Genomic DNA, 27,855 nt, shown 5'->3' on the forward strand with positions numbered 1-27,855 from the left:
TCAATTACAAAAATAGAATTTATTTAAGTTACCGATATATACAGAATACATGATACAAATATTTATTACATACAAATTCTGCTTCTCAATAAGAAAGTGTGTACACAGTACAAACTGTGGCAAGAATTCCTAAAAGGCCTCCACTATATTTCTTTGATCCTAAGTCTCATACTTGTTTCTTTCCCACAACTGGACTGTTATAATTATATACACAATATAGCATTTATTTTCCCCTAAAAATGTTATCAAACCAGTAGTATACCTAGCGAGTATTTTTATCTTAGATTCAAGAACATACAGTGTTTTGAGGTGAGTAAAGGTCTTAATCTTTTTAAATTTTATCAGCAATACTTTATTACATTAATCCAACCTCCCCAATCTTTCCTACAGTCCTAGTGACCTTGAAATGGAAACCATGTCATGTTATTGAGCACAATTCTACTTTTTATTTTTGGATATGGATAATGCATTTTTGTATTTACCTTGGAGCAGTATGGTTTGAATTAAGCCCAGGTACAAGCCTCACAGTGTATGTAACTAAGATATGAGGGGAAGAGTGAAAGATTACATCAATTATTTGTCTTCCTACCACATGACAACTTTTAATTTTGTTAGGTGCTGTTGAAAATAGGAATGAGGCGCTAAGAAGTGAATGGACAACAATGATGTACAAAACAAACATTTCTTTCAGAAAAATATATGCTAATGTTCTGTGTTTAAAGAACTGTATTCAGGGGTAATCATCTCCATAGTCAGTAATGTACTCTGGACCTGCCACAGGTACAGACCACATCTGTCTGTCTCCTACGTTTCCAGCACCTACCAAAGTACAGGCACACAGGTGTTCGTTCTACTCTACAGCACACGTGAGTTGGACGAATGATATGTTCAATTCCAAACTGGCTGAGAGGCTATTATAGTCTATTTCACCCTGGAGATAATTTTAGCACAGAATGTTAAAAGGAAATGACAGAACAATATACAGGTATACCAAAAGATAAAAACTACAGTTTTGGGTTTTGTTCTTGTTTACTTGTTTTACAGTGCTGGGAATGAACCCATGGGCCTTGTGCATGCCAGTCAAGAATTCTACCCAAGCCACACCCCCCAGCCCAAAGCTGCAGTTTTGAAGGTAACTGGCAGTGATGGGGGCAGTTTTAAAAAGTGAAATTCACTGTGGGATAATACTAATTATTTCCATTTTGGAGTTTAGAACAGTGAAGCAACTGAGGTGTTCATATAGCACAATAAGTATATAAAAGCTTTTGAGCCATTTCAGTATTCCCGCTGCCCTGATAAATAAGTGACAAGTTGTAGGCAATATCTCGTCGCAAGTCTAACTGGTCAACTTCTATACCCTAGGAGAAAAAAAAGACATAAATATGTTTATATTCCAAACTGCCAACCAGGGTAATTTATGGCAAATAGTTCTGTAAGTTTTCAAAAGCCACTGAAATTTACATAATACTAAAAATAATTATACCTTAAACCAATGCTGATACAGTTAATCACTGTAGTAGCAGTTCAATCAAATACTTTAAAATGTCTAACCAGTAAGTTATAGAAAATGTCTCACCAACAAGCCACAACAGACTAAACTTCTGATGAATTAAGAGTTAAAAAAAAACCCATAAAAGTAAAGAAAATACAGTTGAGTAATATAATCTTGGGAAAGACTCTTCTATATGTAACAGCAGCACTAGAAACTAAACACAGGCATGGTGGCGCACACCTGTAATCCCAGCACTTAGGAGGCCAAGGCAGAAGAATTTCAAGTTCCAGGCCAGTCTGAGCTACAAAGTAAGTGGGCTTACACAAAAAAAAACCAACCAACTCCCCTGCCCCCAAAGCCTAGAAACTGTAAGAAACAATCTATTTCATGGAATAAAGTATTACCTGATTTTAGAATAAAAAATTAAGCCTATTAAGATTGTTAAACTCAATTTTGTTCTTGGTCAGCTGAAGTGGCCAATGAAGGGACTCAAAGGAGAGTGCTGACAGTTCCAAGACCCGTTGAGGAATGCAGGAGAGGCAGGCTGACCCTTTCCAGGATCCCTGACCTTGTGGAGCCCCAAGGCTGTAATTTAAGCCCCTCTAGGTCCAGCTCTGCTCTTTCTGCACCAAGCTCCTACCCCAATCTTTTTGGCTTCGGGGGTACCTGTGTTAGTGTGTGCTGTTAGAGAGCACAGGACTTCAGAGTACTAGCGTTACCTGGTACTTGAACATGAAAATGAAGAATGGCTACATTACTCAGTACTCAGGCTTCTTGACTACCAATGCCTATCTGTAAAGCATAGGAACTGTCTTAGGGCAACTGAAGGAGGGCCATAGCCATAAGCTGTACATATTCACATCGTTGCTGATTAGGTCATAAGGCTAGAATGTCAAAGATCTCCCTGTTGCTGAACATAGTTACATAAATGCATTGAATTAGGGAAAAATACTGTGTTTTTTTGAGGCAGGATGTCATTAGGTAGCCAGGCTAGCCTTGAGCTTGCAATCCTCCTACCTCAGTCATAGGTATGTGTCACCACATTTGCACCAAAAAATACATTTTAATATACAAGCTATAATTTATTTCATTTTCTGGATCACAATACTTAGCACACTGCACTTATCTACAGATAAAATGACTCCTCAGTTTTAAAGCGAACTATACAATAAATACCTCTACCACAAGTGGAGGGAGCTCCAGGGCCTTTTGGTAATAGTGGATTGCAAGGTGAGTCAGCCCTAGTTGATGAAGGCCACGGCCCAAATTATAGAATGATTCCTGGCAAGGCCCACGTATAGTGAGGTATCGATTAAGGAAGGAAAAGCCCTACAGAAAAGAAAAAGACAATTCAATACTTCACTCATTGTTAGTATGTACTGAACTACTGTATGTGCTGGAAATATAAATATTAAAAACATAGACACAGTCCTGTTCTAAAAGAACACAGTATACATTATTACATCCTATCATATTTTGGATACATCAAACATAAAATAATGAAATCATAAAGCGAAAGTATTAAAGATATAGGAGTGAACAACACTAACAAGATCTCTGAGCTCTTGGAGTTTATATTATTAGAGGGGACAAGCTCTTTTGCTAAAGTAAACAATAAAACAAAGGCCAAAGGCATAATCTTGAATTGTTATAACAACCAAGACAGGAATTTGGGGATTTTGTTTTTGTTTTTCACAGTACTGGGGCTTTGTGCAGACTAGGCAAGTGCTCTACCATTTAGCTGTACGTGCTGGGCTAGGATCGTGTATTAAGTGGTAGAGCACCTGTCTAGCAGGTGTAAGGCCCTGAGTTCAATCCCTAGCTCTAAAAAAAAGAAAATTGCTGGTAATGGTACAAGGATACAACACTCATTGTATCTCTCTCTCTCTCTCTCTCACACTCACACACACACACACACACACACTTAAAAAAAACTAATTTAAATGAAATGAATCTTCAAGACCTACGATAGCTGGAGACATCAGGGCTCCAGAACAGAAGGGAGCCTGCATGTAAATCCCCGTACATTCTGCCTATGTCTTTCCCCCTATGACCGGGTTGTGTCCTCACAACATTGCTATAGTAAGTCTTAACCATGAGTACAACTATATGCTGAGTTTCACAAGGGATGAACACAAGAATAAGGGTTGAATATTCCCAACATGTATACCAAACAGGTATTACTTTTGAAACAGGATGTCAGAAAGCATTAAATATATTCACGTTCAAGGAACATAAAATGCAATGAGAAATCCAAATGAATTACCTGCACAATAAGAGCATGTCTCTTCAACACATACTTCTGAGATGCCATGTGAAAAAAGGTTAGGCCTATGCAGAGGTTATAGAGAGGTTCATTGGGATAGGCACGAAAGGCTTGCACGTACTGTCCTGGAAAATGAGCAGTGGGATCAGATGGCATGGGAGTAGTTCTTTATTTCCTCATTACTTATTCAAATATATTTTAAAGCCAAACATTACTAATTTTAATATGTACAAACTACACATTCCATCTTATGTGCCATTATGAAATGCACATTGTTTTAATTTAAAGTAATATGTAACACAGAATGCAATCAGAAGTTCTCATAAAAGTATTTTTTAGTTTTTTTTTTGGATTGCGGGGTGAACTAAGGGATTTGTGCTACCACTTCAGCCAGTCTTCCAATCCTGATAAATGTATCTTGATCATGAAGATTAATATGAGTAAATAAAAGAAATGTTCTTTTAGGTACAACTAGATATTTCTATGTGACCATAAACCTATTTTATGATCTTAATCTATTTTTTAAAACATAAGAGAATTTGGAATAAGTCTTTTAAGTGCTGGCGAACAAACCCAGGGCCTTGCCTATGCTAAGCAAGCACTCTACCACTGAGCTATATCCCCAGCCATTGTTTTTTTCAGACAGGGTCTCACCATGTAGCCCAGGCTGGCTTTGAACTCATAAACTTCCTGCCTTATCCTTCTGAGTACTAGGGTTACAAGTGTGTGTCACCGTAGCTGGCTTTACCAAATTATTTTGTAAAATTATAAATCTAAATATGAATAATCATAGATATGAGAAAAAGAAAAACAGCTTTGTTTTTTTAGACCATGGGTATTGTTTTCTTAAATATAGCAACTAGTTCATTTCTCTCAAAAAGCTAAATGCACTAATAATTCAGGATTTTATAAATTCTTTGTATTCTACGCAATTATCTCATGTCAAAAGCCAATCAAATGAGGTAGGAGAATCTAAGAAAATGTTTCAAATAAAGGAGTATCTGTCATTTGTCACACAGATAAAAACATTTATTCCTTCCAGCTTCTATTCTAAAAGCAATGGCGCCAAAGGGTTTCTATACCAGCAAAGAAGGCAGACTACCATTTTGTCAACTGTACTTTTTATTTTTTCCTTCTGTAAAAGTTTGTAAAACAAGAAAATAAAATAAGCCTCAATTTATATTTTCTAAATATTCAATTGACAATTACAAAAAAGCAAACATACTAGAGGAAAGTTTCAACATCTGATGTTTGAGGTTACTGGATAAACAATTATAAAATACCAGTCATACACAAAGAAACATGAAAGTATTAAATGACCAAAGTCAGTTTATTCAGAAAAGAACTGGGAAACACTAGCTTTCAGGTAGCAGAATACATGCCTCATTTTAAGCTTAAACAATTGGCTAGATATTTTCCTCCTTATTTGGTTCTGATTCTGAGACTGGATTTTTGATCCCAAGTTCATGTCCTGGCATAGTCAATGATTAAAAATGCCAGTCCAGGAGTTAAGAGTAAAGCAAGCACAAAGTTTATTGAAAGAATAGCAAAGCACCCAGGCGGGTAGAACTTACTGAAAGAGCTAAGTCAAACAATGGCTGAAGTCTAGGAGATGACGGAGGGCACTAACAGGCTTGGGTCCAACTATTTTACGTTGAAACCATATTAGATTGGTTGGTGCAGAGTTCGGTGAGAAGCTGACTCAGTTACCTGTCTGTCCCTGTCTTTATTGAATTGATCATTCCAAGAAGGTCTGGGCAGCTCGTCCTGGCCTTGGGGCCCATATCTTGTAGCTGCATTCTGCTATTTTGGTTAGAGACTCGTTATTTCTGTGAAAAATCTGTTGTTTCCCATGCCCCCTTTACACGTCTGCTTCTAAAGTGCCTCTGTCATCCAAAATGGAGTCACCTCTGTCAATGCTCTCTTTGTAATTCTTTATTATAGAAATTTCTTAGTGCAAATACTTAATGCATTTTCCTTTAATTTAATTAGAATTTATGAACACCATATCAATAAATCTTGATATAAAAACTTGCCTCCTAAAAGAATAACCATCAGTAAATCTCAAATCCCTTTTTGCACTATAATAAACTAAAATCTGGTAGCAAAGCCTCCATAATTAATAAAAATAATTTTACAAACAAGCCTAAGCAGGGAGAACTGTTGACCTTTAAAATGAATTATAAGTTCTACTTTACCTTTTAAAACCAAAGTTGAGTAAGAGTAACATTACTATTGTGATTGCTAAAATTTAGAGCCACTTACTGTATTTATCAGGCATTGTTTTAAATACTTTATGTTACGTCATTTAATTTTCACAATAACCTATATCAAAGATCCAATTATCCCCATTTTCGAGATAAAAAACTGAGCAGAGGGAGACAGAATAATTTGCTAAGGCGGAGATGGTATTTAAATCCAGGAAGTTCTGCTGAGGTATGCCATACCCACTACACTATGTAGGCCTAACAGAGTCATGTGCCAGGTCACTTACCAAGTGCATGCTTAAAGCTACCAGATACGAATGCATTGTGTCCGTTTAAAACACACAGGGCATGATTATCTGGGTTTTTAAGCATCAGACGGAGACAGAAGCGATGATGTCGGACATCTTGGGAGTGCATGGTAACTTGATTGAAAATATTCCACAGCTGGGGTTTATTCACATTTTCCATGACCATTATCCTACAATTGCAGAAAGTGAATGAGGGGAAAACAATGTAAAGAGAAACTTCATTTGTAAGAATGAAACCCTTCAGTGCTGCCCTTCCAACACTGAAATGCACCTCCCCCCACCAAGGAAAAGCAGACTGCCTCAATCTATTTAAGCAACAGAAGATTTTCTAGAAAATGCTACTTTAGTACTTCTACATCTTTTTCTGATTTTCAACAAAACTTTTAAACCAAAAAACAGAATGAAATGGCTTAAGTGTTGCTTTCTCTCCCTGCCCACTATCGCTACAGTGCAACAAGCACTAAACAATGAATAATGTGTGCTAAAAACTAATTGTTCAAAGGTTTTATATATGATAACTCATTTAACCCTTGTAATAATACTATGATGTCCTCTTACAAGTGAGAAGCTGAGGCACAAGAGGTTAAGTAACAAGCCTAAAGTCATAGCGGGTCAAGTGTCAGGACAGGGATGTGAACCCAGGAAATCCAGCTCTAGAGGCCATGCTCTCAAATGCTGCCTCTTAGAATCACCACTGAACTGATCCAGTAAAATAGCTAAATAGAGAAAATAGCTTATTAATCCTTTTTTTTATTCTAGCAGCATCTGTTTTTTTCTTTTTTCATTTTTATTAGGATATATATTTGTACGGGGGTGGGGGGAATTCACTGTGCCAATTCCCAATAGCCTTACACTGTACATTGGCTAGATTGCCTCCGCCTCCACCCTGCAACTCCCTTTATTAATTCTTGAGTATGAGAATTAAGTCAGGTAAATGTACATACTCTATTAAAGAATCTAAGTAAATTGTTATGAAGTCACCTGATATAGTTGTATGCCTTTCTGAAATTTTTGTCCAGAATCGCAGCAGACAGACCAAAGTATTCTAGTTCTTTGCGTTTCTGTCTGTCATCATAAAATGAATAATATTCCAATGAAGAATCTACAAGTAACTCAGCTTCTTCGTATCGGCATAGGTCACATAGAGTGTATATGGCCTTCAAAAGAAGGTTCCACCAGTCATCTTTCGGCAAGACACTTGTAAGAACAGCAAATATTGCTAAAATGAGATCAATAAAAACCAGTTAGGACACTGTATTTCCAGAAACAGCACTATTGGTTTTTCTAACTCACATGATCAATTTTAAGACAAGCTTAATAAACACAGAACCACAGGCCTAGATTCTTGCTCATGGTTGTCCTGACAGAGACATAAAGAGGTTAGTGACATGTTTACACTGCTTCAGTACTACTCCCTTGTGCTCTGTCTGCTTAACAGTCTGTGATCTCTCTGACTTGTTCCCTACAAAGTGCAACTAACCCCACTTGCATTTCTCAGTGCTAGCTAGGAAACATGCCCCCCATTCAGGAAAGAACAAGTGTCCTTTCCTTAAGAGTGATCAGATAGAGGATTCTGCATGCATAAGCTAGTCAAATGTGTGCTCAGCAAATGACTTAAATTCATACTTTCAAGACTCGGGTTGTTCTTAATCTTGTCCTAATCTCAATTTTCTTTTCCCTGCTTTAAGATTTCTCTTTTCCTTTAATCTTCTCATCCTTGTTTCTCTGTAAGAAGCCTCCCTTTTATAACCATGAAAAATATCAGGACGATTTTAACTGTCTTTTACCCAGTAATTCTCCTTCTGGGAAATTATCCTGAACAATCAAAATATGAATAAATATATAATGTATGAAGATGCTTTATACATTACTATTTGTAAAAGAAAATTATCAGAAGAAATCATAAACCAAAAAATAATAAAGAAATGATTAAATTACAGAACTGCTCTTCAATAGAGCATTACATATTCCTCAAATATAGCTATGAAGAGAACAGAGTACAAAGTTGCATGTAACATAAAAAGGCTTAGCTCATGAATGCTGGCAAGCCAGTAGATTGTGATCCACACCATGATGAAATTAGCAAATCAAAAAACCTCACAAGGCTAAGAAAAACCAGCAATAAACCTTAGCCGAGGAGTCACTAAAAGAACAGATAGGCTCATATACAGAGAAAAAGTAACTTAAGAAAGCATAGCCCAAAATAAATGATAAAGAGGCAGAAGTTGCCAGAATAAACTCAGAATCAATGAACTAGATAAGTTTTGGCAGTTCTCCGAGGTGTTTATAGCCACATTACAAGCAGCTGAGTCCTTCTCCCTTCCTCTGACTCCAATACCTATAATAAATGTTGAATTAACAATGAAATCATCTTTTGCCAGGCTGACATCTCCAAAGCTTACGTCATTTCCAAAGTTCTTTCTCTAAGGAATAACCTTGCTCAAACATAGTTGATTCTAAAAGTAGATGCCTTATGAAGTCCAAATGACACTGGGTCACAGCAACTTATCTTCAAAGCATTTCTATGACTATTACTACATTTGTCAAAAATGAATTTAACAGAGAATGGAATATGTGTAATTGGAGTGACTGGATGAGTAATCTGTATTGTCATCTAATCACAAATTTCATTTTTTCTTCTTTGGCACTATTAGGGTTAGAACTCAGGACCTTGCATTTGTAAGGTAGGCACTCTACCACTTGAGCTCTCTTTGCTTTTAGGTATTTTTTTAATAGGGTCTCACATTTTTGCCTGGGTTAGCCCTGATTCTAATCCTCCGAATATGCTTCCTGCATGGCTGGAATAACAAGTGAGAACCATCATGCCCAGCTTTTTATTGGTTGAGATAGGGTCTTGTGAACTTTTTGCCTGAGCTGGTCTCAAACCATAACTCTCCTGATCTCCACCTTCCAAGCAGCTAAGATTACAGGCATGAGCCACCATGCCTGGCCACAAATTTCTTAACATACTTTTCCTTCTTTACAAAGGTGATAATCAAGTTTTATTTTACATTTTTCACAGAAAAATCCAGGCTCATGTTTTCCTTTTAATTTTTTTAAATGTTTGAATTTTGCCTTTTCTTTTTTTTTAATGGGTTAAAATTTTTTTCTTTCTTCAGGTAGGAAGAATACAAAGTTATAAATTAAATCCTTGAATTTTCAGAGAAATGGGCGTGGCCTTTTGTACTCTGCGTAGTCCTCAGGCTAAGTACACAGAGGCTTGTGAGATGTACTCAGCAGGAAACACAGAGCTGACTTCTTTTAAAAGCCTTTAGACAACTGCTCCATAGCTGAGAAATACCTGCTGCAGGAAAGGAACATCAGACTGACATCAGCACACTGTAGCACCTGGTAACCTTTTCTTTCAACATCAAATGAGTTTATTATACTTCAGAGATGTAGATTAACTTCATTTTATTTGAAAATTTTCAATTAGACTTTCTTTTTTCAATTCAGCAAAGTTTTATATAATAAAGAAAATGAAGTAATTACCTTTTGCATCATAATTCGCTGTCTCTTGGTCACTGTTGTCTGATATTTTGTCTCTTGATACTTTAATAAGGTAGAGATGCCTCTCTCCAGACTTGGAACTGGATATTAAACAAACTTGGGCTCTATTCATAGCTACCTGAATTAAGGTTAATAGAGATTTCTTAGTCAAAAATTAAAGAAAATTTATGAGCCACAAGTATCAGAGAAAAGCTCCTCTAGTAAGGAAAAAGCGTCAGATTGCCACATTTTTAAAAAACAAATACAAAACACAACATAAGTCCTAAAAGTAGAATGGATTGACTTTTTTTTTTCTTACCAAAGGAATTTTGGTTACATTATTCATCTTACAAAGAAAAAAGAAGCTGGTGGAGTGGCTCAAGTGGTAGAGCGCCTGCCTAGCAAGTGTGAAGCCCTGAGTTCAAACCTCACCAACACCAAAAAAGAAAAAAGAAGGTAATCCACATTAACTTTGTAAGATGGAGAAAGAGAGAGAGAAGGAGGAGGGGAAGGGGAGGGGAGAGAGGGAGGATGGAGGAGGGAGAGAGAAACAGAAGCAGAAAGCCACCTTTCTGCAAAAACACCAGGTTCACAGGCTCAAAAAGTTAAAGATCGCATGTTTTTCCTCATATATGGAAGCCAGACCTGTTAGTTAAATGTATACGTAAATACATAGGTATATATTTATACACACACACACATATATATACAGTGAGAGGGAGAAGAAAATTACATTAGTGGCTCTGCCTGACGAAACAATAGGGAAGCAGGAAAGGAAAAGAAAATGTTAGATAATGAAAAATATTGAAACAATCCACGTGTATATGAATATAATATAATAAGATGCACCTAAGATGTTGAATATTAGGGGAGCATGGTGATAGAGCAAGAGTAAGTAAGAGGGTGGTTAATTCGATTAAAGCAAAATATATATAAGCCTGAACTGAAACCCTCTTGGACTATCAATATACACTTTAAAAAAGGGGCAGGGTGGGGGAAGACAGGAGGGTAAAATAGGTCTTCTCTGGGGGGTATAAAGAAAGGGTGAGAGAGTATGAATATGGTGATGTATTTTATATTCACAAATGAAAATAGAAGAATGAAACCTGTTGAAATTGTTCTAAGAAGGGAGGGGAAGACGGAGAACAATAGAGGGGGTAAATCTAAGATATATTGTAAGCAGATATGTAAATATCACAATGAATCCCCCTGTACAACTATTATATATGCTGATAAAAAAATTTTTTAAAAGCTAGGCTCAGAAGGGACATCAGATTTGGAAAACATTTTTGCAAAACAAAGAATTTTGCCAGGCCCCAGTGGCTCATGCCTATAATCCTAGCTACTCAGGAGGCTGAGATCAGTCAAAAAGTTCACAAGACCCCATCTCAATAAACAGCTAGGTACAGTGGTACACATCTGTTATCCCAAGCTATGTGGGAGGCTGAGATGGGAAGAATCATGGTTCCAGGCTAGCCCAGGCAAAAAACTTTATGAGACCCCATTTCAATGGAAAAAAGATGGATGTAGTGGTGTGCACTTGTGTTCCCAGCTATGGTGGGAAGCGTAAAATAGGGGGATCGTGGCCCAGGCCAGTCTGGGCAAAAAGTGAAACCCTACTCCAAAGTAAACAGAGCAAAAAGGACTGTAGGTGTGATTCTAGTGTTAAAGTACCTGCTTAACAGGTGCAAAGCCCTGAGCTCAAACCCTAGTAACACAAAATAATAATAATAATTTTGGCATATAGTGCTACATGGTTCTCACATTTCTAAATAAGTACTAGGAAAGATTTTATATTAGCATGCAAAACTTCCAAATATATATCACTAACTTCTAAGTCTTTCATCTAAAAAGTTTAATAGAGCAAAATAATTACAAAGTTGTTATAATCTGCATAAATCAAGACAACCCAAACATTTAAAAACTCAGCAAGGCTAATATAAAGAAAGATATCACCCACCTTTAAAAGCATGGCTAGCATGGTTAGTAAGGTATCCATATAACCATACATTTTGCCTTGTGAAAACAATAGAGTGGAACGATGAAGCAGCAACTTCAGTTCCTACATAAAAAAGCACATGACAATGAGTATGACAAGATTTCTTTGTATAACCTGTTTTATTTGCATAGCAAAGTTTGTTTTAGAAAGAACTTACTTTTGCCTTATCTTTCACGATAATTAAGATCCAATATTTTAGCAGTCTTAATTTAAACTGGCTGACATTAAAGACTGAAAATCATTTTCCAAAAGCACTGAATTTAATATACTAAAATAAAACTTTGTCTCTAAGTGAGGAGAAAATTCTAAAATATAATGCATGCACCAAGGGCTGGAGGAGTGGCTCAACTGGTAGAGCCTTCCTAGCATACGCAAGGCCCTGAGTTCAAACCACAGTACCACCAAAATATGTGTATGAAATACAATGTACTAAGAAAAAGTTTTATGTTACATGGCCTACCTGCTGTGCAGCATTTGCATCCTGTGCTAAAGTATCTGGATCATACATTGGTTCCAGAGCTTCCAGGGCTTTCTCAGGACGGCCCAGCTGCTGCTGAAGGGTGGAAAGTGAAATTCTTGCATCCAAGTGGAGTGGGGCCAGATCAACCACTTTACCATAGCTTTCAGCAGCACGTTCCATGTAGCCTAAGGCCTTTAGACACTCTAAGATGAGGTTAAAATGAAGCATAAATTGAATTACAGATTTGTAAACTAGCCAAAATTTTTCTATCTATCTATCTGACAGGGTCTCACTATGTACCCAGGCTGGCCCAGACCTTGCTATGTAGCCTAGGAGGGCACTGAACTCTCCATCCTCCTGCCTCAATCTCCCAAATGCTGATACTACAAGCACATGCCATCATGCCTGACTACACTTTTCCATTTTTGAGGAAATAATATAGCAATATTGTTTCAAAATAGTGAATGCATATTTTTTAATACTTGAAAGCAACTATCCCTTCTAATCTTTGACTGATCTATCAATCTCTGTCTAAATTCAAATTGCTACAAGGATATAATTAGTGTATATATTCAATCTAGTGTTTTGCTTTATTCACTTAGTGCTATGTTTTAATCCCATGCCTTCACTGGCACTTGGAATGGTTATGTAATAATCAAACTAATTACCTACCAATACTAACATTTAGGTTGCTTCTAAATTTTTACTCTAATACCACAATGAACATCTTTATGTACATAAAGCCAGAGTTCACCACTGGCAGATCAATTTAATCCAAAGATTTTTTTAGGGCACAGTGGTTTAATACACTCTTAACTGCCTATGTTTTAAAAAATTAGGATTTTTTATAAAATGTAGGGTTCTGCCCTCTTTTGAAAAACTTGGTTTTGACAACAGTGAGTCTCCTGTTCCGTGTGGCACCCAAGCCCATGCTGAGAAGCAGCCCTTTAGGCAGCACTCTCCAACTCTCAGCCCTTCCCACTCCTCCCACTTCACCCAGTTTTGCTACCTGCCAGGCTCCAGGGTTTTGTGACATCCCTGCCCATCACCACCACCATATCAACTACCTCCTGCCACTTAGTTCCTCAAGTTCAGTTCTCAAAGTAAGATTAGTGCGCTCTACTTCTCAAACTTGATGCCCAAAGAGCAAGTGCTTATCATCTGAACTCAAAAATGAGTCCCTGTAAGCATTTTTTTCCATCCTAACAGCTACAACACTAATCTAGGCCCTTTTCATCACTTTCCTTTTTCACCACAATGATCTCCTAAATAGTAATATTTTAATTCCAATTGCTTCATGAATTAATTAGTTAACTAATTTGTGTGTGTGTGTGTGTGTGTGTGTGTGTGTGTGGTACTGGGATGTGAGCTCAAGGCCTTGTGCTTGCTAGACAGGTGCTCTACCACTTCAGCCATGCCTCCAGCCCTCCAATTGCTTTCTTAAACCTCTCCTGACCCTCATCTTTAAATATTAAAAATAAATTAGAATATTACTATTGATGAACCATCCCAATGGCACTTCTTGTATTTTTTTATTTTTCACATTTAAAGATATTTTATATTGTATCACAAGCATTTAATTTTTCTTATGATCTCTGTTGATTTTTAGGTGACTGAGGTTTTACTTCCACTCATCCTAAGCTATATGGACTCAAAATGGAAATAGCAATTACAAGAATCAAGATTAAATAGTATTTAAATAGTATTTGTAAAGTATCTACTATTAATAGTAAGATGGAAGCAATTTCAGTATCACAGCCTTAGAAAGGCCATAAAAACTCAAACTCTCTGTTCACTCTTTTAAAATTAAAATTCCACAAAGGCAACTTTTTATGACAGTACTACATTTGTATTCATGTTCATTCATCTACACAGAAAAGTATTATTACCTTAATTTAATTATTAAGTGTTCACTCTCCTAGCTCCTATTTGTGATGTGAGTGAGCTACTCTCATGTGGTATTTCAGAGCTAGTAGAACTTTCTGCCATCATGCATATTTTAAACTAAAACTATTCCATTCTGAATGCATTTTTATGTTGAGTCAATATTTTTCTAAGAGATTTGGTTGTACACTTAAAACTATTTTTCCACTCTAAATGATTTATTTTCAGATTACTGTGGACATATGCACAGTGAAATAAAATAATTGTTAAAAATCTAATCTTGAGCATGTGTGACTCCAAGAGCACTGATAATTATGCTAAATTAATACGTTATCAAAATAACATATTAAATATAAATCTGTAAAAACTCTTTAAATTAGAATTGCCCTAACTCTTACATAATACATTACTAGAAACCAAGTGTATGATAAATACAGGTAAAAGACAGGCATTTAAGGGACATGATAGTCCTTCTTCACAGTTACCACTAGGTAAGTTATTCCTCCAAAGCATTAGTGAGGGGAAATCACTTAAGAGTCTAGCAAGACAATTTGAAATACTGATCTTTAAAAAACTGTCCTGAAATCAGAAATCCCTGCATTAAGACACTAATACTTTACACTTGTTATTATCATGCCTGCTTGTATGACTAAGACTTTTCCTTCTCACAAATAAGTATTACCTGCATGCCGAAGCCAAACCACTGCAAGGTTGTATCTTTCAGAGCAAACGAGCGCACTGAGGAGGGGAAGTGCAGAATTATATTCACCGACATCCAAAAATGCTTCAGCCACATCGAGATAGAGGTCTCCCATGTCTTCAGGATTCTGTTCCACCAGCGTTGTCAAGAGAGGCTAGACCCCAAGTAAAAGCCTGAAGTCAAACACTGGTGCTGGAAATTGAACCCAGGACCTTGCACACTCTATCACTTAAGTCATGCCCCCATTTCAGTAGCTCTCATTTTAACATATATATCAATTATATGAGGTAGGCTGAAAAGGAGCAAGGTGAAATAAAAATAGCTCAAATGATCATTCTATTCATTTCTGTATCTCTATAAAAGGAACTCATATTTCTACCATTCACTCATTCAACACATAGTGTGTGGCTCTGTTAAAAGGCAGAAACTAAGAGCACTCTGCTCTTTTGTGCATGTTCTCTAACTAGCCAAACAGTAAACGTGCCCATGCCTAGAGGGCTCCATGGTTTACTTTCTCACCTCCTTCAGTGGTTATTCAAATGTCGCGTTTTTAAGGGAGGCCTTTCTGGACTCCCCTTCTGAAAACACTGCAACTTTCCCCCACCCCCAATATTCTGTCTTTCTTCCTTGTTTTTCTCTTGAACACTCATCAGCAATTAATATCCTATATGTTTTATAAATTTATTTTATTTATCTAATCCCATTAGAACAAAAGATCCATGAATATAGGAACTTATATGTTTTACTCAATACCTTATCCCAAGAGTCAACAAATAGATTCTTTTTTTTTAACAGATCTCACTAGAGATCTATAGATATAGATCTATCTAGAGATAGATAGCTGAGGCTGGCTTAGAAATCACTATGCAGCCCAAGCTGGCCTCTAAATCATGATCCTCCTGCCTCTGCCTCCCAATATACCACACCTGGCCCGATACATTTTTTTGTTCAATCAAATGCTTGGACAAAGTTAGAAAGAAAGAACAGCTGTGAGAATCATTACCAATTGTGTCAAGGCCCAATCTCAATTTCTGATCTTTGGACTGTTCTCATTAAAAAAAAGAAAATTATTCCAAGCCCAAATCCAAAACACTTTTAGCTTTTATAAGATATTCATACAAAAGTAATTCGATGTTTATTACAGCCCACTTTGTTATTAAGAAATGTGAAAATCTATGATCAAGTCACAATTTCTTGCCATTTAAAGAAAACAGATTGTGGATTTGTTCTGAAATATCTTAGTATTACTTACATTAAGTGGTTCAAGGATGTTGAGATGCACAAGGCAGACCATCAACTTCACCGTGATATCTATTGGCACACCGTCAGGTATGATACAGGTAACACTCTCACCAGCTAGGGAATCATCAAACAGACAAGAAGCAGATCCTATATGCAGGTTACAATGTGGGGCTCAGGAAGCAGACTCTACCTTCTGCAGAAGATCTCAGTTACTTCACTCAAAGCTAATGATTTCACAGTCAACTATAATTCTAGCATTCAACTTTACTGAATTTTTTGTTTCTTTGTTTGCAGTACTATGTTTGAACTCAGGCCTCATACTTGCTAGGCAGGCACACCACCACTTGAGTCCTGCCTCCACACCTATTACTAGGTTCTTTAACCTTCTTTAGTCTGCCCTTTGTTTTCACGTCCCCTACCTATTCTTTTCCTAATATCTAATTATCCAAAACATAAACTCCCATTCTTTCCATCTAAACTACAGAGAAGTAAAGAGACAAAAATGATCAGTATATATGAAACCTCTCATTTTTTTCTTCTTGAATGCAAAAGGCTCTTTTCAGTCTTTACTATACAGGTAATAAAAGGGTTAAATAATACTGTGTTGTTCTTTAAAACTTCATTACAACACAATGATTTTTGAAACCCTGAGAGATTAAATTATTTCGATTCACATTTAAAGTGTTTCATATTTTGTGTAGTAAATTCCATAAATTTCCATTTCAGAAAATCCTAACATATAGTACATTAGCAATTTATCAAAAGTGGCAGAACAAAACTTTAAATTGTTTTAAAAATTAAATAATTGCTTCTGTTTTAGAGAAATCATAAATTATAGTACTTCCTAAAGTTACCAAGTCATAGTAGGATTTGGACAAGTTTAATTAAGGGACTGTTTTATTAATGAACTCCATGATAATAGCTGATAACAGAAATTCAGCTTACTTATTTTGATCAATGAGAAAGAATTTACCTAACATGGAAATTTACTCATGCTAGACCATAAGGACAAGAACCAGGTCTATATGACTCAGGCTCTAGCTGCAGCACATTTCTTCTGTATATTGTACCTATGGCCAGCAATCTGAATAAGGACTAAACAATGAAGCCATTTTAATGAGCCTTTTGACTTTACTAAAATGGAATTCTACTTATATTATACATGGGTTCTATATACTAAATGCTATCACTTTGATCTCCTTTTGTTTTTTTTAGAAATACCGTGGTCTGAATACTTATATTCCCCTAAAATTCATATGTTGAACCCTAACCCCTAAGGTGATGGTGTTAACAGGGAAGGTCTTTAAGAAGTGATAAGGTCATGAGGGTTCTTCCCTGATAAATAGGATTCACATCTTTATAAAAGAGACCTAAAAGGGCTGTGTTTACCCCTTTCACCCAGCAAAAGCATGAGACCCTATTAGAGAAACAAACGAAAAGCAAAGGTCTAGGTCATGGCTCAAGTGATAGAATGAATGCTTATCTAGCAAGCCAACACTTGGGTTCAGTCCCAAGTACCACTTTCTCCAAAGCAGTACAGCATTTTAAATCCTTTTTGAAAAGTAAACTGATATAGATCTAAAAGTTTTGATAAGCCATTCAGTAATTCATTATTTTTTCCTATACTAGTAAATTTTTAAAAGATCCTGGGTCAACAAGAAATGGCAAGTTCAAATGCACTTATTGAGAAATGACAGGAACTCAAAACATTTTACTTGTAAGTCAATACCAGATCGAACTCTCTGAGGAAACTGCAAATACTTGCTATGAGAGCATTAGCTGCCATCTCAAAATACCACGATGTGAGCAAAAGAGGATTATGTATGTTTTCCTATGCAAAGGAAATTGCAACCTTTATTCTCTTCTGAGATGTCTTCTTCTGACATTTTCTTTTCTAGCAGAATTCCAGAAAAATCTGTAATTATCTAAAAGAACAGGAAAGAAGAAAGGATTTGTACAGTTAATGCAAATAATCCTTCCAACATAAAACTGGAGTATAAAAAGAATACTGAAGAGCTAGTGGAGAGGCTCAAATGGTAGAGCGCCTGCCTAGCAGACATAAGGCCCTGAGTTCAAACACCAGTGCTGCCAAAAAGGAAAAAAAAAGAGCAGCAAGTCTTTTTAAAATAAGGAATCCTGTGATAATATTTTTACATTATAATAAACAATTTAACTAATACTAAAGATATATACTAATTCAGCAGCAAACCAACAAACTTTCCCCAAAAGAATCTTAAGAAATAAATCAAAGCAATTAGTCTGCTGTTGAATCTTGCTACCAAGACACACATGGCACCTATAAAGGCACTATTTTTTTTTATCATATGATCACTGCATTTTAGATGTCATAAAGAATTATAGAATCTAGAAATCTGTTATTCCCATACAGACTTTAAATATGTAATTTAATATAGTTAAAATGAGCAACTGCTAATTTTTATGAATTTTTGGAACACAAAAACATGTTCAAAACATTAGAGAAAAACAAAAAATATTCCTACCTCCAAAGCTTTGTCATACTGCTTATTAGAAATATATAGCTCAGCTGCTATGTTAACATCTTCCATGGATACTAAACTCTGATGTTTTGAGAAAGCTTCTTCAATTATGTTAATAGCCGAAGTACTATCATTGGCTTCATAGTAACTCCTAAAAAAAAGTGGCAAATAGATAAATACTTACTTAATTCTAATTATAAAATTCAGTTACATGATTAGGCCTTCTAACAATTAATAAGATTTTTGTTTTCTTAAAAATCTCAGAGAAGAAAATACTTTCTTCTTTAAAAACATAATCTGAACTCTGGCTGAGAGACACTAGAAGGTTTAAAAAAAAAATGCTTTATGAAAGGTGGCAAAAAGAAAGCCAAGAAGACAGTGGCCAATTCATTTTCTAAGAAAATATGATGTGAAAGCACAACTACATTCAATGTGAAAAATATTGTAAGGTTAAAGGTACAGCTCAGTGATAAGTGCTTACTTATATTGCATAAAGTGCTAGGTTCAATCCCAAGCACCACCAAAAAGAAGAGAGAGAGACCCTAGTCACAAAGACACAAGATACCAAAACTGCATCTCATGGACTCAAGGGTTGTGTATTTGAAGTAAGCCTTGCTGATCTATAGAATGATAAAGTTGCATTTAGAAAATACAAGCCCTGATTCTAGGGCAAAACAGCCTAATTTCCATTGTAAATCCTACTCATGACAAAATGTGTTCCATGGTCAGAAAATGGCAGACTGTGAATGAAGCTCGTGTTGATGTTAAGACTACCAATGGTTACTTGCTTCATCTGTTCTGTGTTGATTTTACAAATAAATAAATAAATAAATAAAACCCCACAACAGCCAGATATAGAAGACTTCTTAGGTTCAGCTACAACAAGTCCACCAAATCCAGAATAATAGTCACAGAATTGATGTACCCAGATCAAGATGGCTAATTCTAAGCTGAGATACTATGACAGATACCCTTATAATAGAAAGCAGATCACAGGCATTATTTAGATAAAATGTTTCTTGCTTTGGTTTACTACACAGCACATCAGAGAAGTAAATGCAGTAGGCATACTTTAAAATGATTATAGAAGATCCCAGATCACTAATATTTCATTGGTACATCTGCAATAAAAAATTATTTTTAAAAGTACTCCAAATATACACAACAAAGTCATGGAAACCTGGGACCTTTAAACAGTTTTCAGACATGTTTCATTTTTTAACTTCTGAGCTTTGGAAATGTAACCTTATATACAAAATCTCCTGAGCATCACAGTTGTCTTGGAAGCAGAAAAGTACTGAATAAAAAAACCCTCTATACTTATGTACAATATAAAATATCAAAGACAAAAAAATTTCTTGAGCCTCAATGAAAAGTATATTCTATTTCAAATATATGCTTTGCAAAATATGAGAACTAAAAATATATATACTTCACTCCAAACTTACTTTGCCATATCTCTAGCCAACTGCATAAAACGTTCTCCATCAGACGGAGACAAAAGGTTTAAAATACGCCTATAACCATCCATTGCCATTTTATGATCACCCATCTGTTCATAAAGGCTTGATCGCTCCCACAGATAACGGACATTAGTAGGTTCATACTTTAGAGCTACAAAGAAAGAGAGGAGCAAAAAATACATATTTATCAAAAAAGAGCTGCATGGTACCTGTGTGTGACTTATCACCTTCTTAGAAAACGTATAAATATTTTAATCCTCCAATGGGAAGAAGGAAGCTATATGAAGTAAATCTGTCAGGAACTCTCAACTAGTTTTGATCCAAGACCAAATACAACCTGAATCTCCACATTAATCATCTTCATTTGGTCGCTCTAGTCTGTCACTAACTCCAAATAACAGCCTAACCTCAGTGGGAAACTCAAAGAATGGCTCATCCACCAACATTTGTGCTGTATTCGCTCACAAGATAGTCACTAATAAACATGAAATTAGATGGAGCCCAAAATCCAAATTTCATAAACAAATTTTATTACCAGACTTAATAATCAAATTTGTAAGATCAAATACACTGAAGCAACACCACAATTTAGAAGATCAAGTGCCATTACAAACAACCTATTATGTAACATATAATCAAAGTGGGAAAAATATTTTAATTACCTTTTGTGTAGCAAAAAATAGCCTGCTTAATATTGTCCTGTTCCAGAGACATTTCTGCCAGTCTAACCCATTCTTCTGTGTCACTGGGATTTAAATGTGCAGCAATCAGCTCAAACTGCAATGATTTCTCCATGTCACCTTGATCCTCATATATCATGGCAAGAGTAGAGAACGGCTCATAAGCCAGAGGAGCTATAATAAATAAAATTTTAAAAATCCATTGGCTAAGGGAAGAGACTTAAGATGATGTCAATCCCATGGTTCAAATTGTGGATCTTTTTCTAATATCTAACCTCTTTAAATCACTCTAGAATTATACAAACTATTTAAGAGAATTTAAAATAAAACACTAGATAACATTTACTCTATTTCATTTTTATTTCCTTAAATTTTAACCTTTCTTTTTTAAAGACACAATCTACATAGTCCAGAATGGCCTCAAACTTGTGATCCTCCTGCCTCAACCTGAGATTACAGGTATGTTTCACAATATTCAGCCTCGTTTTTACCATTTTTAAAGCTTTTTTTTTTAAACAAAATAAAATTTCATGAAAATTTCTTCCTCTCTACCACACCTTGCTTGTGAAAACCCTTCTTCACTAAGGCTAAATATGGCTCAATAACTTGGCAAGTTCACCCCAGTAAACATTAGCCACATCAGTCAGATTGAATTTTCATGATCCAGCTTCCACATAAGGCAGAATAGGATGATAGAAAGGATACCTCAGCAGCATCTAAAACCAGGATACTAAACTGAGTGGTTAATCTGCATTTCTGAAATGCTGTTTCTGAAATAAAATTAAAAGTGAATAAAGTCAAAAATCACTGTTAAATTAAAATACGAAACGAAATATCCTGGGGAAAAAAAAAGAAACTGATTAATTTTATGTCTAATGGAATAGAGGGAAAAAAACAATGTAGAGTCAGGAGTGGTGGTACATACCTGTAATCCCAGCATTTTGGAAGCAGAGGCAGGAAGATTGAGAGTTTAAGGCCAGCCAGGGCTACGTAGTGAGACCCTGTCTCAAAAAATTAGTAACCACAAATAACCTGAATTAATAATTCCATAAATTATAACAAGACTTCTAAAAGGATTCTAATCTAACTAAAAGGAAATGCCAAAATATTGAAAGGATAAAGTTCTCTGAATTACAGCTACCCAAGCTGCTCTACAGGGCATCAATTGACAATAATCAGGAAAGCAAAATAATACAAATGATTAGTCAAAAAAAATCACTTTTGAAGATGTCCTTCAATGTGGTAAAGATGTGTCATTTAACTGAGAGATAAAATGACAAATTTAAATGTATCCTTACTAAAAATAAAATTTTAAAAATTGAGTACTACCAGATCTGGAAAAAAAAGAATACTCTTCAAGTGGTTTTAACATAATATGCTTGCAATCTTAAAAAAGACTCACAAGGCTGAGGTTGTAGCTCAGTTGACAGAGTGCTTACCTATTATGCAAAAAGCCTACTCAATTCCCAGTACCACAACAAATAAGTAAAGACAAAAAAAAAGAAGAAAGAAATAGAAAAGATTAACAGTATAAAAGTCTAAAACTCATAAAAATGAAAGGTTAAAAAACAAAAGCAAAAAAAGGATCCCATAAGTGTACAAAAATATTAATGATATTTTACTGAATCATACTCTATGGTTCTCATTTTCTGAGCAGTGACTCCTATTCAATGTGAAAGGTGGCAGATTAGTTACCACAAGCAAAAAGTACAATGAAGCACTTTCCCATGTTTAAAAGCCACACTATTAAATTATTATCAAGAAAGACCCCAGAGGAAGCACCTTGTCTTATGATCTCCATGCACATTAGTATTGCCTCTTCACGTTCTCCTCGAGCAAAACGAATATTGGCTTCACCCATGAGGCCTCTCAGAGCTCTGGGAAGTTTACTTCGAGGCCTTTTCTCCTATTTAGCAGAAAAATGACACATAGCTTAAAATATAGAAAACCTGAGATTTCAATTCCAATCATATTAATACACAGCATAAAGAAACTAAAATTTCCCCTTAAATTTTTTACCCTTTGAAATTCTGAGTACTAAATAGTTGCAACTCTAACTTAACATTAAAGTCTAATTGGAGGAAAATAAGAAATCTAAAACTCAAATATAGGAAATAATAGACTTATTCTGTAATACCCCAAAAAGGAGCACCTAAGAAAGTAAACACAGTAACAAAAAATACCCTCACATAGAAAGTTCAAAACACAGTAAAATATATAATCAGAGCAAAAATCAAGTGACCAGGATACTAGTTAGTATAACAAATTATTATGTTGTAAGGATTACATACCAGAAAACTAAAAATATTCTCTACTATTGAAGTTTCTTCTTTCAAGTTTATCTACTTAGAATGAACCTAAAAAAGTACTGAGTTATTTTATGGGCCTTTCAATAGCAAAACTACATACAAACTCTCTAAAAGGAACGTAAGAAATGAATGACAGCAGCTATCTCACAGTGTTTTCTTTCTTATTGTTTGAATTTTCCCCAAGTACAACTTAAAGCTTGCTTTTCAGTGATTATGTCAACTGCCTTACACTCTGTTTATAAATATCAAAATAAGTAAAAATTTACTTTCATCATCTTTTTGGTTTCACGATTAAGAACCATCTCTAACACAAATACGTCGCCTGCAGTGGGTTGCTCAGGTGTTTCCTCCTCCTCTTCTTCTTCTTCCTCTTCCTCCTCGTCATCTTCAGTCTCTCCAAGCATGGAAGCAAAGACCTTGTGAACTGACTTACTCACTCCATCTGACGTTTCTCCTGAGGAAAGACACATTGAGGTTGGGAAAAAAAAACTTTAGAACACTCAGTGCTCAAAAGAAAAAAGTGCTGTCTAGTTTTTTTGGAATGTGAACAACATAAACTTGAAAGTAAAAAATAGTAAATGAACACCTCCCAAAACATAAAAGAAAGCTGTCACAAAGCCATGTTTTTACTCTGTCAGAATGGTTGACTCAACCTTTAGGCCTCATCCAGACATATAGGCAAAATTAGGAGGAAAATCAGAAGAGTTTAAAACTCTTTAAAAAGCGGAGAAAGAAAAAAGAAAAATTTTAACCGTAAGACATAGACCTACGCGAACGAAGCAAGCCTGGTAGGACAGAACCCAGGTGATACAGCATAGTTTGTAAAGGTCAGGGCTCTAGAGCCCTGTTTCTGGTTTCAAACTTGATCTCCACCTATCACTGGCTCTACGACCATGGGGAAATATTACATTCTCTCTATGTATTTAAAATAATTCCCCATGAGTATAAGCTTACTGAATACTACTACTGGTTTTGGTTTTTATTTTGTTTACTTTTTAAAAATGTTTTTTATTTTTGGCAGCACTGAGATTTCAACTCAGGGTCCTGCACTTGCTAGGCACTTGCTCTATCACTTGAGCCACACCCACAGCTCTTTTCTACTTTTAATTATTTTTCAGATAGGGTCTCACAGTTTTGTCTAGGGCCAAGCCTCAGCGTGTGATCCTTCTACCTATAGCCTTCTATGTGGCTGGGATGACACGTGCAACACAACAACCAGTTTATTTGTTGAGATGGGAAGTCTCACTAACTTTTTGCCAAGGCTGGCCTCAAACTATGATCCTCCCAATCTTCATCACCCAAGTAGCTGGGATTACAGATGTGTGCCACTATGCCCTGCCCCTAGTATTAAAAATTTTTAAAGGCTAAGTTCAGGAGCCAATTTTCTTTTCTAAAATAAAGCACATTTTTAGAAAAGACTAAAAAAAACAGTTAAAAATTTAAATATTATAAATATATGTATTTGTGTTCAAAAACCCTTAAGTGTATTCACATGTGAAATATTTCAAACCCCAAAGATACAATAAACCTGCCTTATTTGCAGATTAATTGTACACAGTTTTGACCAAACACAGTCAAATAACATTAATAAAATGAAATTTCAAAAACAAAAAATTTTAATTCCTACATGTATTACACGCTCAGTTGATATAAACTTCTCAGTCAGCCCATGTTATTGTCAGTTGTGTTTAAAACAGTGTGATTTGCTGAGTGTTACCTTTTCCTTAATTTTGTGAAAATATGCCTCCCCAAAAGCAAATGATGCCTGAGAAGTAAAGAAAAAGTTAATGTGCTTAATTTAAGTGATAAAGTGAAAAATTTTGATTTGTTGAAAAATGACATGTCTTTAGGAAAAGTTGGGCAGTGTAAAAATGAATCAAGCACTTTTAGTAATGAACTCTGCATCCTGAGCAGTCTCAATTTTTCCTCAAATGAGGTTTCCTTGGAACCATCTACTTTGGACACCAAGGATCTACTGTACTTGATAAATAATCTACTCAATGCTTAAGGAAGAACAGGTTTTTAAAAGATACATATTCCAGCAACATGTTACTGAAGATCCTAGTCCATGCAACAGAGTAATAAAAATAAAGGTATCGCGAGATGACATCTTTATATGGCAAGTAAGAAATAAAATTATCCTTACTCATACATGACAATCACATTGTAGAAGATCCAAAAGAATCTACATACAAACTGTCTGAATACATGAAGTTAGCAAGGTGTTAGATACACTGTTGATACATAAAAAATAACTGTAGTTTTACAAATCAGCAAGAATGAATTGCAAGTGAAATGAAAAGAGCCTATCTGCATGGTGTGTAGGAAAGGGGATTAAGAGCAAAAGTTTAGCAGTGGTATTCAGCAATGTCCAGGAGAAAATGAGTCTACAGATCATATATTCCAATTAGGTTTTGCCAAAGTTTGTTCAAAACCAAAACCAACCCATTCTGCTCTGCATACATGCTTACACTCACCAGGAGTCTTAGCAGGGTTCTGGGACAATTCTTCCTAGGAAATAGGGAGCTTCGTATCTTCAAAGGACTGATGAGATTATTCTGGCTGACTCCAGACAGTTCTTATGTGCCTGACTGCTCATGATGAGCCAGAAATGGACTCAGTTAAATTTTTTTTTTTTTTTTTTAAGGAAAGGCCTGATGTCGACATCAAGTTCTTAGGCAGTAAGGTTGACAGCCACCCAGTGGAGCTATATAGCTGTGGAACTATAATTGCACCTCCAATACTGAATACGGAAGAGCTGCTCCTCCCCTGAACAGAGAAGGAAGGACCCTAGGTTGTCAGAGCACTTTGGCCCTCGTTCCCACCCTACTTGCCTGGTAAACTAAGCAACTATACCCCAATTCTCTCTCTTCTTTGTCCTTTCTTCCCAATGGGGCCCAGGCAGGTAGGAATAAAGCTTGTTTTCTGTATAAAGGCTTCTATGGATTATTTGCTCAGAGAGAAAAAGGGTCTCTACTACTACCACCCAAAACTAGAGTTTAGTTCAACTCTCCAATCAGGCCCCATATGAGAAGCTACATTCTAACTGACAGTTCAGCACCCCAAGAAACTTGACATGGGCAAATAGATACCATGAGCTGTTATCAGTATTCTGATCAGTAGAAAAGTACACCAATCACCTGAGATTAAGAAATTTGAGTTATATTAGTCTATATGCACTAACCAAACTTATTATCTGCATATATCTGGATATGTAAAGCTAAGGACTGTATCCTAGAATGAGGTAGCATACCAAAACACCTATGCTGTGTGTGAAGTACCATCTGAGCAGGAAAGGTCAACTGGCCTTCCAGTCTCATATGTGGAGGCCAGTTTGTATAGATGTACAATTTGGAGGAGTACAACCTGGAGGTAGTCTGAAGTTGAAAGGGCCGATTTAAAAATTAATGACCCTAAAAAGGCCCTCAAACAAACATTAATTTGAAATACTTTTCTATCACTGAAACTCCCCCAATAACCATCATCATCATAAACAAAGCTTGAAAGTATTTATTAAGCAGCTGCTATATACCAAGCACTATACTCCTGATAAATCAGGTAATAACAACAGAATATCATTGCAATGAAAAAAGTTTACACTAAATTACTTTACTCAGGTGCTCAAAATTTAATGCAGGTAGCAAATGATCTCAGCATACCTTCATTGCTGTCTTTTTCCTGGGATTTGGTAGAACTGATTCCTGATGATGATGGAACTTCAGAATTATCTCGGGTCTCTTCAGTTGATAATTTTCCTTTTTCCTGAAGACACTGTGATTGAAACTTGGTTAACTTAATTAAATAAAAAAAAAATGCAGATTTAGTTCTCTCCAGTTGAGAATAGGACATCTGCCTTATTTTCTATTAATAAAACTTGAGCCTCCACACATACATGGTATGTAGAATCTAAATTTCACAATGAATATATGACAGTATTTAAATATTGTCAAAATTCCAAAGTACTGAGGCCTTACCTTCTTGTGTGAATAAGTCATTTGTTACAAAATTTAACAGTATTTTGATTTCATTAATCTAACACTTTAAACAAAGACACAGGGCACTGAATAGTCGCATGAATCGGTAAAACTTCAAAAGGCTCAATTACTTTTATTTTCCTTTAGATTGCATACAAGTGAGGATACAAGAAGTGTTTGGATATTTCTTAATAAATATGAAAAATAAGATATAAAGATTTCCTTGTTATTAGGCAATTAGTTCAAACCCCTCCCCCCCTTTGGTGGAAGATTAAATCAGCACCAGTGGGATACTACTGAAATATGGGACTGGGGATACAGCTCAACCCTCCGGTTTAGAAACTGAGAAACTGGGGCCTAAGGAAGAAAGGTGAGATGCCACCCACGGTTACAAAGTGGGATTAAAACTGGTCGGAGGGCTCTGATCCCAACCTGTTTTCCCCAACTCCCACTGAGCCTCCCAGCATTAAGCGACCCTCAAATAAAATGACTATTGGGGTGGGGAAGGACAAAGGGTTATGGTAGGGAAATGTTTTGAGGCTCTGACAACCAGAGTTTCGATAAGAAGAGGAAGAAGGTGGGCGAGCTTCCCGCCCACCCTATCACAACGAAGGGGTCATCTGGGTCCCCCCGCCCTCTCCAAGTGTTTTAGAGCGACAGTAGTGAAGAGCGCCAGGCCTAGCATCTCACTTTCTTCTCACGAGTTTTCCTCTCTTCTCTCCGCCTTTCGAACTCTTCAAAGGAGATTTTCCCTTCCAGGTAGTCGATGAGCTCCGGACTAAACCCCGACATGGCTGCAGAAGCAACTGTGCAGCCGCCAGGCACTAGGACAGAGAACCGGAAGAGCAGCAATTCCCACACTCTCCGCGGCGCCCGGGGACGCC

At 36.1% G+C, this 27,855-nt stretch overlaps 1 protein-coding gene across 2 annotated transcripts; it reads right to left on the minus strand.

Annotated features, from left to right (window-relative positions):
- On the minus strand, nt 1–27,855 carry Gtf3c3 (general transcription factor IIIC subunit 3). 2 transcript variants are annotated; one of them, XM_020167499.2, is made up of 18 exons: nt 27,662–27,855; nt 26,657–26,768; nt 23,264–23,451; nt 22,471–22,594; nt 20,671–20,862; nt 19,994–20,159; nt 18,549–18,696; nt 17,900–17,972; nt 16,058–16,161; nt 14,788–14,959; nt 12,222–12,424; nt 11,723–11,824; nt 9,766–9,901; nt 7,255–7,492; nt 6,253–6,443; nt 3,759–3,883; nt 2,669–2,821; nt 1–1,358 (listed from the first exon to the last, which is right to left on the minus strand). In XM_020167499.2, the coding sequence occupies exons 1-18, from the start codon at nt 27,761–27,763 to the stop codon at nt 1,236–1,238; spliced, it is 2,652 nt and encodes an 883-aa protein (XP_020023088.1). In that variant the 5' UTR covers nt 27,764–27,855; the 3' UTR covers nt 1–1,235. The 2 variants fall into 2 exon arrangements, with proteins under 2 accessions (XP_020023088.1, XP_020023090.2); XM_020167501.2 differs by having other exon boundaries at nt 26,657–26,789.

The sequence above is a fragment of the Castor canadensis genome, chromosome 4, assembly GCF_047511655.1.
Source record: "Castor canadensis chromosome 4, mCasCan1.hap1v2, whole genome shotgun sequence".
Classification (NCBI taxonomy): domain Eukaryota; kingdom Metazoa; phylum Chordata; class Mammalia; order Rodentia; family Castoridae; genus Castor; species Castor canadensis.

Coding starts and splice junctions, on each gene's coding strand:
- Gtf3c3 (XM_020167501.2), bottom strand. CDS start 27,763: ATGTCGGGGTTTAGTCCGGAGCTCATCGACTACCTGGAAGGGAAAATC. Junction 22,595..23,263: donor AAACCAAAAAGATGATGAAA/GTAAATTTTTAC, acceptor TCTGCTAAATAG/GAGAAAAGGCCTCGAAGTAA. Junction 16,162..17,899: donor CATCTCAGAAGAGAATAAAG/GTTGCAATTTCC, acceptor ATGATTCCCTAG/CTGGTGAGAGTGTTACCTGT.